Source organism: Carcharhinus amblyrhynchos, chromosome 18 (genome assembly GCF_965287045.1).
Source record: "Carcharhinus amblyrhynchos chromosome 18, sCarAmb.v2.hapA, whole genome shotgun sequence".
Lineage (NCBI taxonomy): Eukaryota > Metazoa > Chordata > Chondrichthyes > Carcharhiniformes > Carcharhinidae > Carcharhinus > Carcharhinus amblyrhynchos.
The window spans coordinates 44,674,651-44,688,495 of NC_137341.1; the positions used below are offsets into that span (position 1 = coordinate 44,674,651).

The 13,845-nt window shown below is 42.6% G+C and overlaps 1 protein-coding gene across 2 annotated transcripts in view; it reads left to right on the top strand.

The window, feature by feature from the left end:
* Positions 1 to 13,845, top strand: part of txndc11 (thioredoxin domain containing 11) — an 87,964-nt gene that overhangs the window by 21,642 nt on the left and 52,477 nt on the right. Inside the window, exon 4 of one of the 2 annotated variants that reach the window (XM_080206936.1) lies at positions 1,668 to 1,797. In XM_080206936.1, the coding sequence (XP_080063062.1) occupies positions 1,668 to 1,797 (130 nt within the window). Of the gene's footprint in view, positions 1 to 1,667; positions 1,798 to 3,177; positions 3,278 to 13,845 lie in introns of those variants that run through there. The other variant, XM_080206937.1, reaches the window with a different exon arrangement.

The window sequence follows — 13,845 nt, forward strand, 5'->3', positions numbered from 1 at the left end:
GGTGAGTCTGTGCCAATATTGCAGAAGGCCTCTTTTGTGGTTTTTTTGTCTCAGATGCTGAACACTGGCTTGGCTGACAAATTAAGATCCCTCTTGTGGCCTGTGTTATGAGTAATCTCTTCAATATTTACGGTGACACAGTGGTTAGCACTGCTGCCTCACAGCGCCAGGAACCCGGGTTCGATTCCTGGCTTGGATCGCTGTCCATGCGGGGTCTGCATGTTCTCCCCATGTTTGCATGGGTTTCCTCCAGGTGCTCCGGTTTCCTCCCACAGTCTGAAAGACGTGCTGGTTAGGTGCATTGGCCATGCTAAATTCTCCCTCAGAATGTGGCGACTAGGGGATTTTCACAGAAACTTCATTGCAGTGTTAATGTAAGCCTACTTGTGACACTAATAAATAAACTTTAAACTTAAATAATTCCCAACAGGAAGAATTAGTAAAGTATCCACAAACCAGAAGGGAATCTAAACTTACTTTTTTATCTTTAAATGCACTGTTGTTCAAGAAGGTTACAAAATGTTTAGATTAACAAATTGCATTTTTAACTTTTTAAGGAGTCTGGATGGCACATAGAAGTTTAGACTTAATCTTTAAACTTCTAAATTTAAATAGAGGTGATTGTTTTGGGTTAACAGCCCCTTTCAGGTGTAAGGGTCTCGAGCAAAATTTAAAGAAGATGCGTTTGAAATGGGGGGAGAGGGCTGACTACATTAAGTTGGCCAAACAAGTTGGGTGGTTGGTATTGGCAGAGGACATACCTTATTGGTGAAGCAGGAGGTGCTGAAGCATATCTATGGCATGTTGTGGTGGTCTGAAGGAATATATATCCACTACTGCCTGATATCAATGGGGTGTTTCTGAATCCATATAGTATTACTGTAGAACCCCCTACAGTGCAGAAGGAGGCCCATCCAGGCCCTATCCCCGTAACCCCACGTACCTACCCTGCTAATCCCCCAAAGGGTACTAAAGGCCAATCCACCTAAGCTGCACATGGACTGTGGGAGGAAATCAGAGCACCCGGATGAAACACACGTAGACATGGGGAGAACATGCAGACTCTGCACAATAAAACATGGAAACTCCACACACCTTTCAGCTTTGAGCACTATATCATACTCCTCTCCATCTCCACCCCCAAAAAAGAGCATTTTTAATGAATGAACTTTTTAATTTTAGATGATGTGCCAGCTCTCGTTTATAACGTTTCCCAGGAAAATAAATCCTCCTATCAAAGCAAATTGCTGCCAATTTGCTGTTGTTGCTAATTTATCATGCTTTGAAATACGTGGACAGGAAAATTCAACCCTGATGTGGAGAAACTGGCATTGGGCTGGGGTGGGCACAGTAAAAAGCCTCATAATACCAGGTTAAAGTCCAAAAGAACCAGAGTCACCTCATGAAGGAACAGCACTCCGAAAGCTCATGATTCCAAATAAGCTTATTGGGCTTTAACCTGGTGTTGTGAGACTTCTTACTGTGCCCAGGAAAATTTAGAATTGTTTTTTATATGGCTGTGATGTTTGTGTTGACTTGGATGGTGTGTAAGAAAGTTATCAGTCTCTGCTAATGTTTCATTAATAATGTTAAATTCTCCAGTGCGGATGGATGTAAGAACTCCATAAGATCATCGCAATTCATGGAAATTCTTTTTGCCATGTTAGGTTTGGCCCTATTGAATACAAAGGCCCTCTTACAGCTGCTTACATTCATAACTTCATTCGCCGAGTAATGAGTCCACTTCAGTACATCGCAACTCATTCCACCTTGCTGGGCTTTCTGTCACACTATGAGGTAGGTAGTCTATTTGTATTCTGGCAAGAAAACAAACCTGATTGCATGTTCATTTTGAGTGTTAAGGTATTAATCAGTGAAGCAGCTCCTGTAGACATGCTGAATACAGTATCTTGGCTGTGTAGATTTCTTCAGCTAACACTCCAGTGCAATACTGAAGGAATGCTATTGGAAATGTTACATCAAGATATTTATTTGTTAATGTCACAAGGAGGCTTACATTAACACTGCAATAAAGTTACTCTGAAAATCCCCTAGTCGCCACACTCTGGCGCCTGTTCGGGTACACTGAGGGAGAATTTAGCATGGCCAATGCATCTATCCCGTACATCTTTGGACTGTGGGAGAAAACCAGAGCACCCAGACGAAACCTACGCAGACATGGAGAGAATGTGCAGATTCCACACAAATAGTGACCCGAGGCCGGTATTGAGCCCGGGTCCCTGGAGCTGTCAGGCAGCAGTGCTAACCACTGTGCCATTGTGCCACTGATTAGAAATAAGCCAATCTTACGTGAAGAGAAAATTTTACCAAAAGAAACAGGATTTGTGACTTTTAAATTGAAGAACAGTTTTCTGTGAATGTTTGTTTGTTTTGCATCCTTCCAGAGCCAGTCCTTTAAAGGGGGAGATTGTGGCCACTTCTTGTGTAAATTCATCTGACGCAATGGTGTCAGATTGTCTGAACACTGCGCACTACCCCACTTCTCGAAAGCGTTAATGACTGCTCTGCAAGTGACTGTATCCACTTTGCAAGCAGTTCTGGTTCAAACTGTGACCCCCGTCTGCTTACTTAGATGGGTATAAAGGGTTTTACGATTGTATTTGAGGGAGGAGGGAATTTTCCTGATATCCTGGCCAACATTCCTCCCTCGTTCAGTACCATCAGAAAACAATTTCATTGGTCACTTACTTTGCTGCCTGTTTGCATCTTGGTATGTAAAAATTGGGCACAGTAAGAAGTCTCTCAACACCAGGTTAAAGTCCAACGGGTTTATTTGGTATCATGAGCTTTCGTAGCGCTGCTCCTTCGTCAAGTGAATGTAACTCACTAGTTGAGCAGTAATTTGTCCTGAACTTGCAAAATCCTACTAACTCCTAGCTTGAGACAATTCACACCTCTTTAACCTGTGATTAAATTTTTTGATTTGATTTATTATTGTTACATCTATTAGCAAACAGTGAAAAGTATTGTTTCTTGCGTGCCATACAGACCCTCTCCACTTGCATTGTTTGTACCTGTAAAGACTTGACTACTTGGAAAGAATTGCATTCCAGCCATTATCTTGGAATTGAGTCTGTGTCTATACATATGCCATGTTTGTGAATCCAACTCTCCATTCACCTCTTGAAGGAGCAGCGCTCCAAAAGCTTGTGGTACCAAATAAACCTGTTGGATTTTAACCCTGGTGTTATGAGACTTCTTACTGTGCTCACCCAAGTCCAACACCGGCATTTCCACATCATGTCCTGAAGATGTGGTGAGTTACTATATAAACCAGAGTTGGTTCTTGCGTGCAGTATTCGAGATGTTCATTGTCAAAATTACACAACAAATAAGATAAAGACAATGTCAAGTGTTGCTTTTCTACCTGCTAGGTTCACCTCCAATGCTTTCAGTGATTCATAGTGATTTTTGTAGCACAATTATGGGGATTTTCCCCTTCAAAACCTCGAAGGACTGACTGTTAATTAGACTTTGGCTTCCTGGGTTCCTCTGCATATTCCAGGTTATAATGACATAATAGTCATAGAATTCCTACAGTGCAGGAGGAGGCCATTCAGCCCGAGTTTGCAGTGACGATAATCCCACCCAGGCCCTGGCCTTATAACCCTACATGTTTACCCTGCTAATCCCCCTGATGCTAAGAGACAATTTAGCATGGCCAGTCAACCTAACCCATGCATCTTTGGAGTGTGGGAGAAAACTGGAGCACTCGGAGGAAATCCAGTGTAAGGTTGTAATTACGGACTTTTTTCTCATGTTCTTTCATGTTGAAAGGATCCAATGTATTGACAAATGGATTTTTAAAAACTTTTCGTAGACCTAGCTATCAGTCTGTAAAGCTGGATCTTAAGTATTTGCTGAAGCGTATACACATCATTTAGAATTGTGCTGTGATAAGCAAGTTTGACCTAAATTTCCCCATTGACCACAAGGGGGAGGTCAATCATCAAAACTCAATACAGCACTAAGATAAATACACGACTTTTCAAGTCATCAGCTTGTATAGTTATATTGGAGCAGTTTCTTTTCTGAATTAAATGTCACAATAGGCTCATTGATAAAATTACTAAATTATTTTGAAGTTATGGAATCATATAGCACAGAAAAGACCCTTTGGCCCACTGAGTCTGCACCAATACATTAGAAACACCTGAACTCTCACCTAATCCCATCTGCCAGCTTTTGGCCCATTGCCCTGAATGTTATGACATGCGAAGTGCTCATCCGGATACTTTTTTTTAAAGGATGTGAGGCACCGTGCTTCTATCACCCTCCCAGGCAACGTATTCCAGACTGTCACCACCCTCTGGGTACAAAAGTTTTTCCTCACATCCCATCTGTACAATAAGATTTGAATTTGGTGCCTGCCAGTGACTCAAAACAGTGGGACCTTGGCATTCGTGTGCATGGATCTTTGAAGATGGGAGGATAAATTGTAGGTGGGTTAACGAAGTATTGAGTAGAAGTACTGAGTACAAAAGTTATGCTGAACCTTTATAAAGCTTTGGTTAGGCCAAAATAAGTGCATTATGCCACCCTTGACAATCAGAAAGGAAAAGAAGCAACAAATTTCCATGAAGGGTGGCAAGAAAAGGCATGAAGCCACGAGCGAAGGCTGGCAAGAGGAGGAGGAAATCAAAGAAAGAGTTACTCCATTTACAAAGTGATGAAGTAGGCTCAACCTGACACCAGCATCTCCTACAAGGCCTGAGCGTCGTGAACTTGTCTGCCAATGGTACCTTCAAGTGTATCGTGGGTGAGGCTGCCCACCTGGGCTATTAGAACAAGCACCAGACCATCAGCTGCCGGGGGATCCAGTCTGCCGGGGGGGTGGGGGCGCTCTGGAGTTCGAGATTGATGTGCGCCTGCTGCTGCCTGGGGAACTTTTCAAGCGTGCCACATCGGAGGAGACAAAGGTTGCCACCGAGTATACCAGCTTGAACTCAGCATACTGAAAAATGTACCACTTTTAGAAAGAATGTAAAGGTCCTTGAGAGGAGGCAAAGAAGATTTAACAACAAAGTTCCAGGAATTAGGGATTTTAGCTACAGGGTTAGGCTGGAGAAGCTGGGGTTTTCTCCGTGGGGCAAAGGAGATTGAAGCGAGATTTGACAACTATATACACAATTATAACAGGTTTAGATAAGGTAGACCAAGAATGGCTGTTCCTATTAGTCATGATATGATGACTAAGGGGGTATGGTTTTAAGGTTTTGGGCAAAAGGTACAGTGGGAATTTGAGGAAGAGCTTTAAACAGTGAGTGGCAAATGTCCAGGAACACTCTGCCTACAAGGTTGCTGGACGAGGTGGAGACAATCAATGGTTTCAACAAAAAATTAGATGAGCGCTAGAAGGAAATAAACTCAGTAAGAAGTCTCACAGCACTAGGTTAAAGTCCAACAGGTTTATTTGGCAGCGCTAGCTTTTGGAGTCTAAGGCTCCTTGATCAGGTGAGTGAGGATTTGTGTTCACAAACAGGTCAGTTTGTGTCTGTATATGACCTGTTTGTGAACACAAGTCCTCACTCACCTGATCAAGGAGCCTTAGACTCTGAAAGCGTGCTGCCGAATAAACCAGTTGGACTTTAACCTGATGTTGTGAGACTTCTTACTGTGCTTACCCCAGTCCAATGCCGGCATCTCCACTTCATGGGAAATAAACTTGCAGAGTTGTGAGGATAGAACTTTGAAATGGGACTGACTGGATTGTTCTGCAGTGAACCGATATGGTCTCAATGGGCCAAATGGCGGCCTCCTGTGTTGTAATGAACCTATATGAATGTGTTGCCAACAAAGATACGATAGCTGTTGCTGTGTCTGCAAGGCACGTCAGTCTTAGTAGTGTGAAGGATGTTGCTGCTGAGACAGTGAGCTTTCTGACCAGGTGGATCTGAAGTTAAACTCCAGAAGATAGCAGGACAGGGTTCTCGCTTCCTTCCTTGTATCCTAATTATCGAGGAGGATTTCCTCTATATTAAACTGAGGATCAGAATCATTGTGCAAGTGAACTCAAACTATGAATACCTTGGATAAAAGCAAATTATTGCAGATACTGGAATCTGAAACCAAAAGAGAAAATTCTGGGCAGCTTTGACAAAGAATGATTTGGACTCAAAGTGTCAGCTCTTTTCTCTCCTTACAGATGCTGTCAGACCTGCTGCGATTTTCCAGCATTTTCTCTTTTGGTTTCAGATTCCAGCATCTGCAGTAATTTGCTTTTATCAAGCTATGAACACCTTGGCTTTTACCTCGGCCATCACTGGCCATTATCCGTAACAGCTAGCATCTGTTCTGGAAACGTTTTGCCGCTTTTGTGTTGGTCTTCTTTCTGGAAGGCCACTGTTTTTTGTTTTGCTATTAAATCCATTTGGCATAGTGTGCTGTAAACTCGGTTCACTGAGTGCTGAAGCTGACGTAACAGCAAAAGTGCCAAGAGACTTTATTTGTTGATTGCTGGGTTCCAGAATCAGAATTAAAGTTAATGCAAGCTCTTAATCATTTTAATCAATTTCTCCAAGACCATGGGAGCATCACCTTTTCCTTTTATCCAAAGGCTTTGAGGACCATCCAATGACTTGACTTTCACCAGCACCTTTGGAGACCTATTGGGGCAGCTCTGTCACTGATTCCAGGGTTCATATCAGTGGTATGTGGCAGTGGTATGAACTCAGGATATATAGGATTAGAGTAAGATTGGCATAAGTAATGTTGTTCGAAATTCGGGAAAATGGATTACTCCGTATGGTTTGATTTGATTTATTATTGTCACGTATATTGGGATACAGTGAAAGATACTGTTTCTTATGCATTATGCAGACAAAACATGCAGTTCATAGGGTACATGAGGAGAAGGAAAGGAGAGAGTGCTGAATGTAGGCTTTAGAGAAATATCAGCTTAATATATGGTAGGTCCGTTCAAAGTTTTTAAGTTTATTTATTAGAATCGCAAGTAGGCTTGTAAAAATCCCTTCGTCACCACACTTGAATGCCTGTTCAGTTACACTGAGGGAGGATTTAGCGCGGCCAACGCACCTAACCAGCACGTCTTTCGAACTGTGGGAGGACATGAGCACCCTGGAAAAAAAAAACCCATGCAGACACCAGGAGAATGTGCAAACTCCAAGCCAGGAATCAAACCCGGGTCCCTGGCGCTGTGAGGCAACAGTGCTAACCACTGCGCTGCCCTGATGGCAGCAGGGAAGAGAGTGTTCTTGAGTTGGTTGTGAGTGCTTCTTAGAAGAAAGTTAGAATTTCGAGAACACACAATTCACAATTGTAATTTTTCTTGGAATGTTTTGTCCCAACAGTACATAGTAATGACCAAAACTGTACTGTGTGGTTCTTTTAATACATTTTAACTAATCTCGCTGTGACTGCCCCCATGGTTTCCCCAGTGTGTAGTTTATAATAAGCAGTGACCAGTTTCAAAAATAACAATCTGTAACATCCATTGAAATGTCACCTGCTTGTTCTGTACTTACTCTGAAATCTTAGTGACAAAAGAAGCTACACTGCGGGTGTGTGAAATGCCAATTGCTGTTGTGCTTTGCTAAAATTCCAGTCAGGATACCTAAGGACCAGTATTTTGTGTGATTTCAAATTTGTGTAACTGTGAATGCTACCCTTTTTGCCTACAATTTCACTGGCCAGTGTTAACTAATCTGCTCTGTTGTTGGTCTGAATTGCTGAAACTAACCCATGACCTAATTTTGTAGGAATTTGAAAAGAAGACTAGGGTGGAAACAATGTTTTAATAACAGGAATTTGTCTGGAGAGACAACAAAGTGATTCACTGAAATTTAGGAAGAGAATATAAACTTCAACTCAGTTTCACATTTATCATGAGAATGAGCACAGGAAGGGACAGTGATGGGTGAGTTCCTGCAGGATATGGCCAGCGACAACTCGGACTTTGTGGAAAATGTCCTCTGGTGAACCTCTTTTGAGCTTCGGATCTCAATTTGAGTTGGAGTGGGAGACAGTCTGACTCTTTAGTGATTGGCTGCGGCTTTTTCCTGGGCGGCATGGTGACACAGTGGTTAGCACTGCTACCCTCACAGTGCCAGGGACCCGGGTTCAATCCCTGGCTTAGGTCACTTTCTGTGTGGAGTCTGCACGTTCTCCCCGTGTCTGCGTGGGTTTCCTCCAGGTGCTCTGGTTTCCTCCCACAGTCGGAAAGACGTACTGGTTAAGTGCATTAACCATGCTAAATTCTCCCTCAGTGTACCTGAACAGGTGCCAGAAGATAAATATGATAGATTTTGAACAGTAATTACAGGTTATGGTGAGCGGATGAGTAAGTGGAAATGAGCTCACAAAAAGATCAGTCATGATCTTATTGAATGGCAGAATAGGCTCAAGGGGCCAGATGGCTTACTCCTGCTCCTAGTTCTTATGTTTTTATGAATGTGGTGACAAGAGGATTTCCATAGAAACTTCATAGAATCGTAAAATCCCTACAGTGCAGGTAAGACCATTTGGCCCATCGAGTCTGCACCAACTCTCTGACCGAATATCTTACCCGGCAAAACAGGGCTGGGAGGATGGCAAGTTGATCACGAATCGGATTTTCATCCTCTCCCTGGCTCGCCACACTGATCGACCAGTGCAGCGAGCTGGTAAGATCACGCCTCTTATCTTGCCTCTATCCTGGAGCTTCCTTTCCAGAAAGGAGATGTCCTCTTCAGAGTGCAGCCTCCCTGCAGCTGGTAAATGTTTAGGATTGGTGTTAGAGCGCAATAACTTCTATACAGTCCATGTTTTTCCCTGCTCCATTAGTGCAGACCTTACCCAACCATTTTTGCACCATTGTAACCATATGAAACCCAAACTTGTTTTTGTCTCAGAAGCAACACTTCAGTTTCTAAAACAAAACTTCCATGATAGACAGGATATTAATCCCAGATTTGATCTGTGTTGACTGCCACCAATCCTGCTATTTGTCTTTCTCTTTAATTCAGTCTCTTGGCCGGATTGGAAATCTATAATCAATCTTCAAAAGCAATTAAGTTGAGTAAGATTTAACAAATGAACTCCCAAGTATTTTGAAATCACCAACAGTAGTGATTTGGAAGAGTTTTGGACTGAGAGTTCTCTTGGCATGTTGGCTGGTTCTGTTTGATTCTTCTGTTTGCTTTGTACCATAATTTGCCAGAGTTGGCTCTAGGATGTATTGAAAACTTACTGCAGTGATAGATTAAGGTTTTCTACTGTGTGGCACAGTGGTTAGCACTGTTGTGTCAGAGCGTGAGGGGCCCAGGTTCGATTCCTGGCATGGGTCACTGTCTGCGTGGAGTTTGCACATTCTCCCTGTGTCTGCATGGGTTTCCTCCCACAGTCTGAAAGACATGCTGGTTGGGTGGATTGCCCATGCTAAATTCTCCCCCAGTGTACCCGAACAGGCACCAGAGTGTGGCAACTAGGGGATTTTCACAGTAACTTCATTGCAATGATGATGTAAGCTGACTTGTGACACTAATAAATAAACTTTAATTTTATAAATGGCTACATTAAGCCAAACAGCCCATCAAGCTTGCATGCAGCCAAATCACGACTAAGAAAAGAGGGATGCTGTATTGGGACTGCTAATATTCCAGCCTAAGTATAACATTGATTTCCAGTAGCAACTCTTACAAATTTATTGGAATTTGCAAACGATAGCAGCTATACCTGTTGAACCTAACATTTGAATAGTGCAGTCTCCTTATTTATTGGGATTTCATTTAATCCTGACATCAATCAGATCAGAGAAAACATCGGAATTCTAATTTTGATTTGGGTTACTGAGGGAAACAATGCTATCGTATTGCATGCATTACATAGAAAAAAATGCACCTTCCCCATTTAGAGATATTGCTTTGAATGAACTGCAGGGTTCAGTGTGAATCTTGGCTACATTGGTGGCACAGTGGTTAGCACTGCTGCATCACAGCACAAAGGACCCCGGTTCGATTCCCAGTTTGGGTCACTGCAGGTCTGCGCATTCTGCCTATGTCTGCGTGGGTTTCCTCCGGGTGTTCCGATTTCCTCCCACAGTCCAAATGATGCACTGGTTAGGTGGATTGCCCATGCTAAATTCTCCCTCAGTGTACCCAAACAGGCACCAGAGTGTGGCGACTAGGGGATTTTCATGGTAACTTCATTGCTATGTTAATGTAAGCCTACTTGTGACACCAATAAATAATTTAAAAAATGCATGTGTTGTTTGGGCCAAGCTCATGCTGTACAACACCATGATATCCAGGTGTACCACTAATAGTGTCTCAGCTTGCAATGTCCATGCAGGTGACTTGAACACTTCCAGCTGCTTACATAACTTCTGATGGAGGATTATTATGTAACCAGTTGCACAACTTCACCAATGTGCTGTTTATGTGTACTTACTGCCACTCCTCTTGGCCTCCTGTTTATATTCTCTGCATTTCTTTTGCCTTCCTGCACAAAGGTATTTCCCCTCTCCCACCTTCTTCCCAGCCTCTTCCCATTTCAACTTGTGGTTTTTTTCTTTGCGTACCTTTTGGTACTTTTATTACAACCAAAAACCCCAATTCAAATTCAATCTAATTCATGGTCCCCACGTCAGGGGCAAACAAGATCCAAGCTGGCAGGGTGAGGCATTGCAACTCTCCCTTGATCTAATGCTTCATCTTAGCCAAAAGACTGAGCTAGATTTGAAAAATTGCATCAGGTAAAGCCTCAGTTTAACCTCTGGCTGCCCTGATTCCTTACTCTCCCCTAGTCTGGGCAAACCACCATCGCAGGCGTCAGCATACTCCCGGCGCAATGGGCTAGCCTCGTCCTCTGTTTGATCATGGTTTCTTTCCTTCCCGCTTCAACATGTGTTAGGGTACTGAATCAGTTTGCATTACAAAGCCAGACTAGACCCCAGCATACTTTTTATTTGGCATAAACATGAAGATAAGATATTTTTTTCCAGTAGTACTTCCACTAACAAAGTATGGATCTTTTACAGTGAAACATACTTTATTTAATAACACAGTTTAAATGTAACACTAACAAATGAAGTAGCTTAACTATCAACAGTTGAACAATATTTAAACATGAGAGGAAACAGCTTTACTTTCTGGCTTTTGACTGTTCCAGTTCCAAATAAATCCAGTTTATGCGTTAACAGTTTTGAAGCTTTCAGAGAGATTTTGTGGGGAAAGAGAGAGAGAGAGTTCTCAGCAATAGCCTGCACATGCCTCTAACTTCTGCAGGCGTTCAACTCTGTAAAAGTTTCTGTGTCTCTGCTAAAGACTCAGCTCTGCACATTAACCACATTATCACATGACCCTGTCAATCAACTTCCCAAGTAATACTTTGTGTAAATAAATGTCCATTAGCTCTATCACAACCAATTCCTAGCTGAAATGAATAAACAACGTGCTTTTACAACCCTTGAGACACACTGTCTGCCTGTAGAATAAAGCTGAAATTTTAAACATTCTACAGAAACATAAAAAAACTATAGCAAATGCCTACTATCATCACACTTGCCAGATATAAAGTGTGATTGAAGTATTCAGTAGGTGTTTATCTGTTTTCCTTGTTGGCTGAGGAACAGTAGTGGGTCCGAAGATGAAGTAAAAAGTGGGTGAGAAGGAAGCTTTAATTCTTTCTTTGTAAAATTTGTGTAGCCACCGAAGCATTAATTCCAATTAATTGCTTAGTGCTCAACCTGAATGTTGTTGAGAAAAGGGAAATGCTGTTGAAGCATTTTGCCTTTCATCAGGACAGATGCTACAATACCAAATTTTGGAAAAGGAGCATTTGGCATTTGTTGTTTAGTTTTCTAGAGTCTGTCCTGACGAGTGCAAGTTGAAAAGCTTTGACAGCACATCTTTTTTTCAGCAGTGCTATTGCAATTACTTCTGTGTTTTGTCAGTTGAGCTATGACATTAGTCTCTTTTAAAGCAATCACAATCTGCTCACCTTCCAACAATCAGCATGATCTTAAATACAGATTTCCTTGTCACCCACTTTGGTGGCCATCTGTTGGTGGCTGACTTATGGTGGCGACATATGTTCTGATTTAAATACAAAAGTGGAAAGCAGTTGCAAAGGGGAAGAAGAGAAAGTGGCTCAGGAAATTACTCATCCGACACAGGCAAAAGACTACTGAAGTCATAAACCTGAAATAAAAACAAAATGCTCAACAGTTCAGGCAGCGTCTGTGGAGAAAGAGAATATTGTCACCTCGTGCCTCACAATCAGCCACCCTAGCTGCTGCGTGATCTGCTGAGTTTGCTGGTTTTACTAGATAGTAGTCTAGTGACGGGTTTTTTTATTCGTTCATGGGGTGCGGGTGTCGCTGGCTGGGCCAGCATTTATTGCTCATCCCTGAGGGCATTTAAGAGTCAACCACATTGCTGTGAGTCTTGAGTCATATGTACACCAGACCAGGTAGAGATGGCAGATTTGCTTCCCTAAAGGACATTAGTGAACCAGATGGGTTTTTCTGACAATTGACAATGGTTTTGCGGCTAACAAAGAACGCAGAAAACTACAGCACAGGAACAGGCCCTTCGGCCCTCCAAATGTGCACCGACCATGCTGCCCGACTGAACTAAAACCTCCTATCCTTCCGGGGACCATATCCCTTTATTCCCATTCCATTCATGTATTTGTCAAGAGGCTTCTTAAAAGTCAATACCATATCCACTTCCATTACCTCTCCTGGCAACGAGTTCCAGACACCCACTACTCTCTATGTAAAAAATCTGCCTCGTACATCTCCTTTAAACCTTGCCCCTTGCACCTTAAACCTATGTCCCCTAGTAATTGACTCTTCCACTCAGGGAAAAGCTTCTGACTATCCACTCTGTCCATGCCTCTCATATTCTTGTCGACTTCTATCAAGTCTCCCCTCAACCTCCATTGCTCCAGTGAGAACAAACCAAGTTTCTCCAACCTCCAATTGCCCTCCATACCAGGCAACATCCTGGTAAATCTCTTTTGTATCCTCTCCAAAGCCTCCACATCCTTCTGGTAGTGTGGCGACCAGAATTGAACACTATATTCCAAGTGTGGCCTAATTAAGGTTCTAAAAAGCTGCAACATGACTTGCCAATTTTTAAACTCAATACCCTGACCAATGAAGGCAAGCATGCCGTGTGCCTTCTTGACTACCTTCTCCACCTGTGTTGCCATCTTCAGTGACCTGTGTACCTTATACCCAGATCCCGTTGCCTACCAATATTCTTAAGGGTTCTGCCATGTACTGTATATTTCCTATCTGTATTAGACCATCATTAGACTTTTAATTTCATATTTTTATTGAATTCAAATTTCACCATTTGCTGTGGTGGGATTCGAACCCGGGTCCCAGAGCATTACTCTGGGTGTCTGGATTACTAGTCCAGCGACAATACCACTACAGCTTTGCCTACCCAGGTATTCTTGCTGTTATTTGATGTCTTGCTGTGACTTGGGGTTAGAGTTATAGAGGTTTACAGCAGGGAAACAGGCCCTTCGGCCCAATTTGTCCATGCCGCTCTTTTTTTTAATCACTAAGCTAGTCCCAATTGCCTGCATTTGGCAAACATCCCTCTATACCCATCTTACCCACGTAACTACCTAAATGCTTTTAAAAAGATGAAATTGTACCTGCCTCTACTACTGCCTCTAGCAGCTTATTTCAGACACTCGCCACCCTCTGTGTGAAAATATTGCCCCTCTGGACCGTTTTATATCTCTCCCCTCACCTCAAACCTATGCCCTCTAGTTTTTGACTCCCCTACTTTTGGGAAAAGACGTTGCGTCTACCTTATCTATTCCCCGTGTTATTTTACAGATTTCTATAAGATTGGGCTGAAGGGC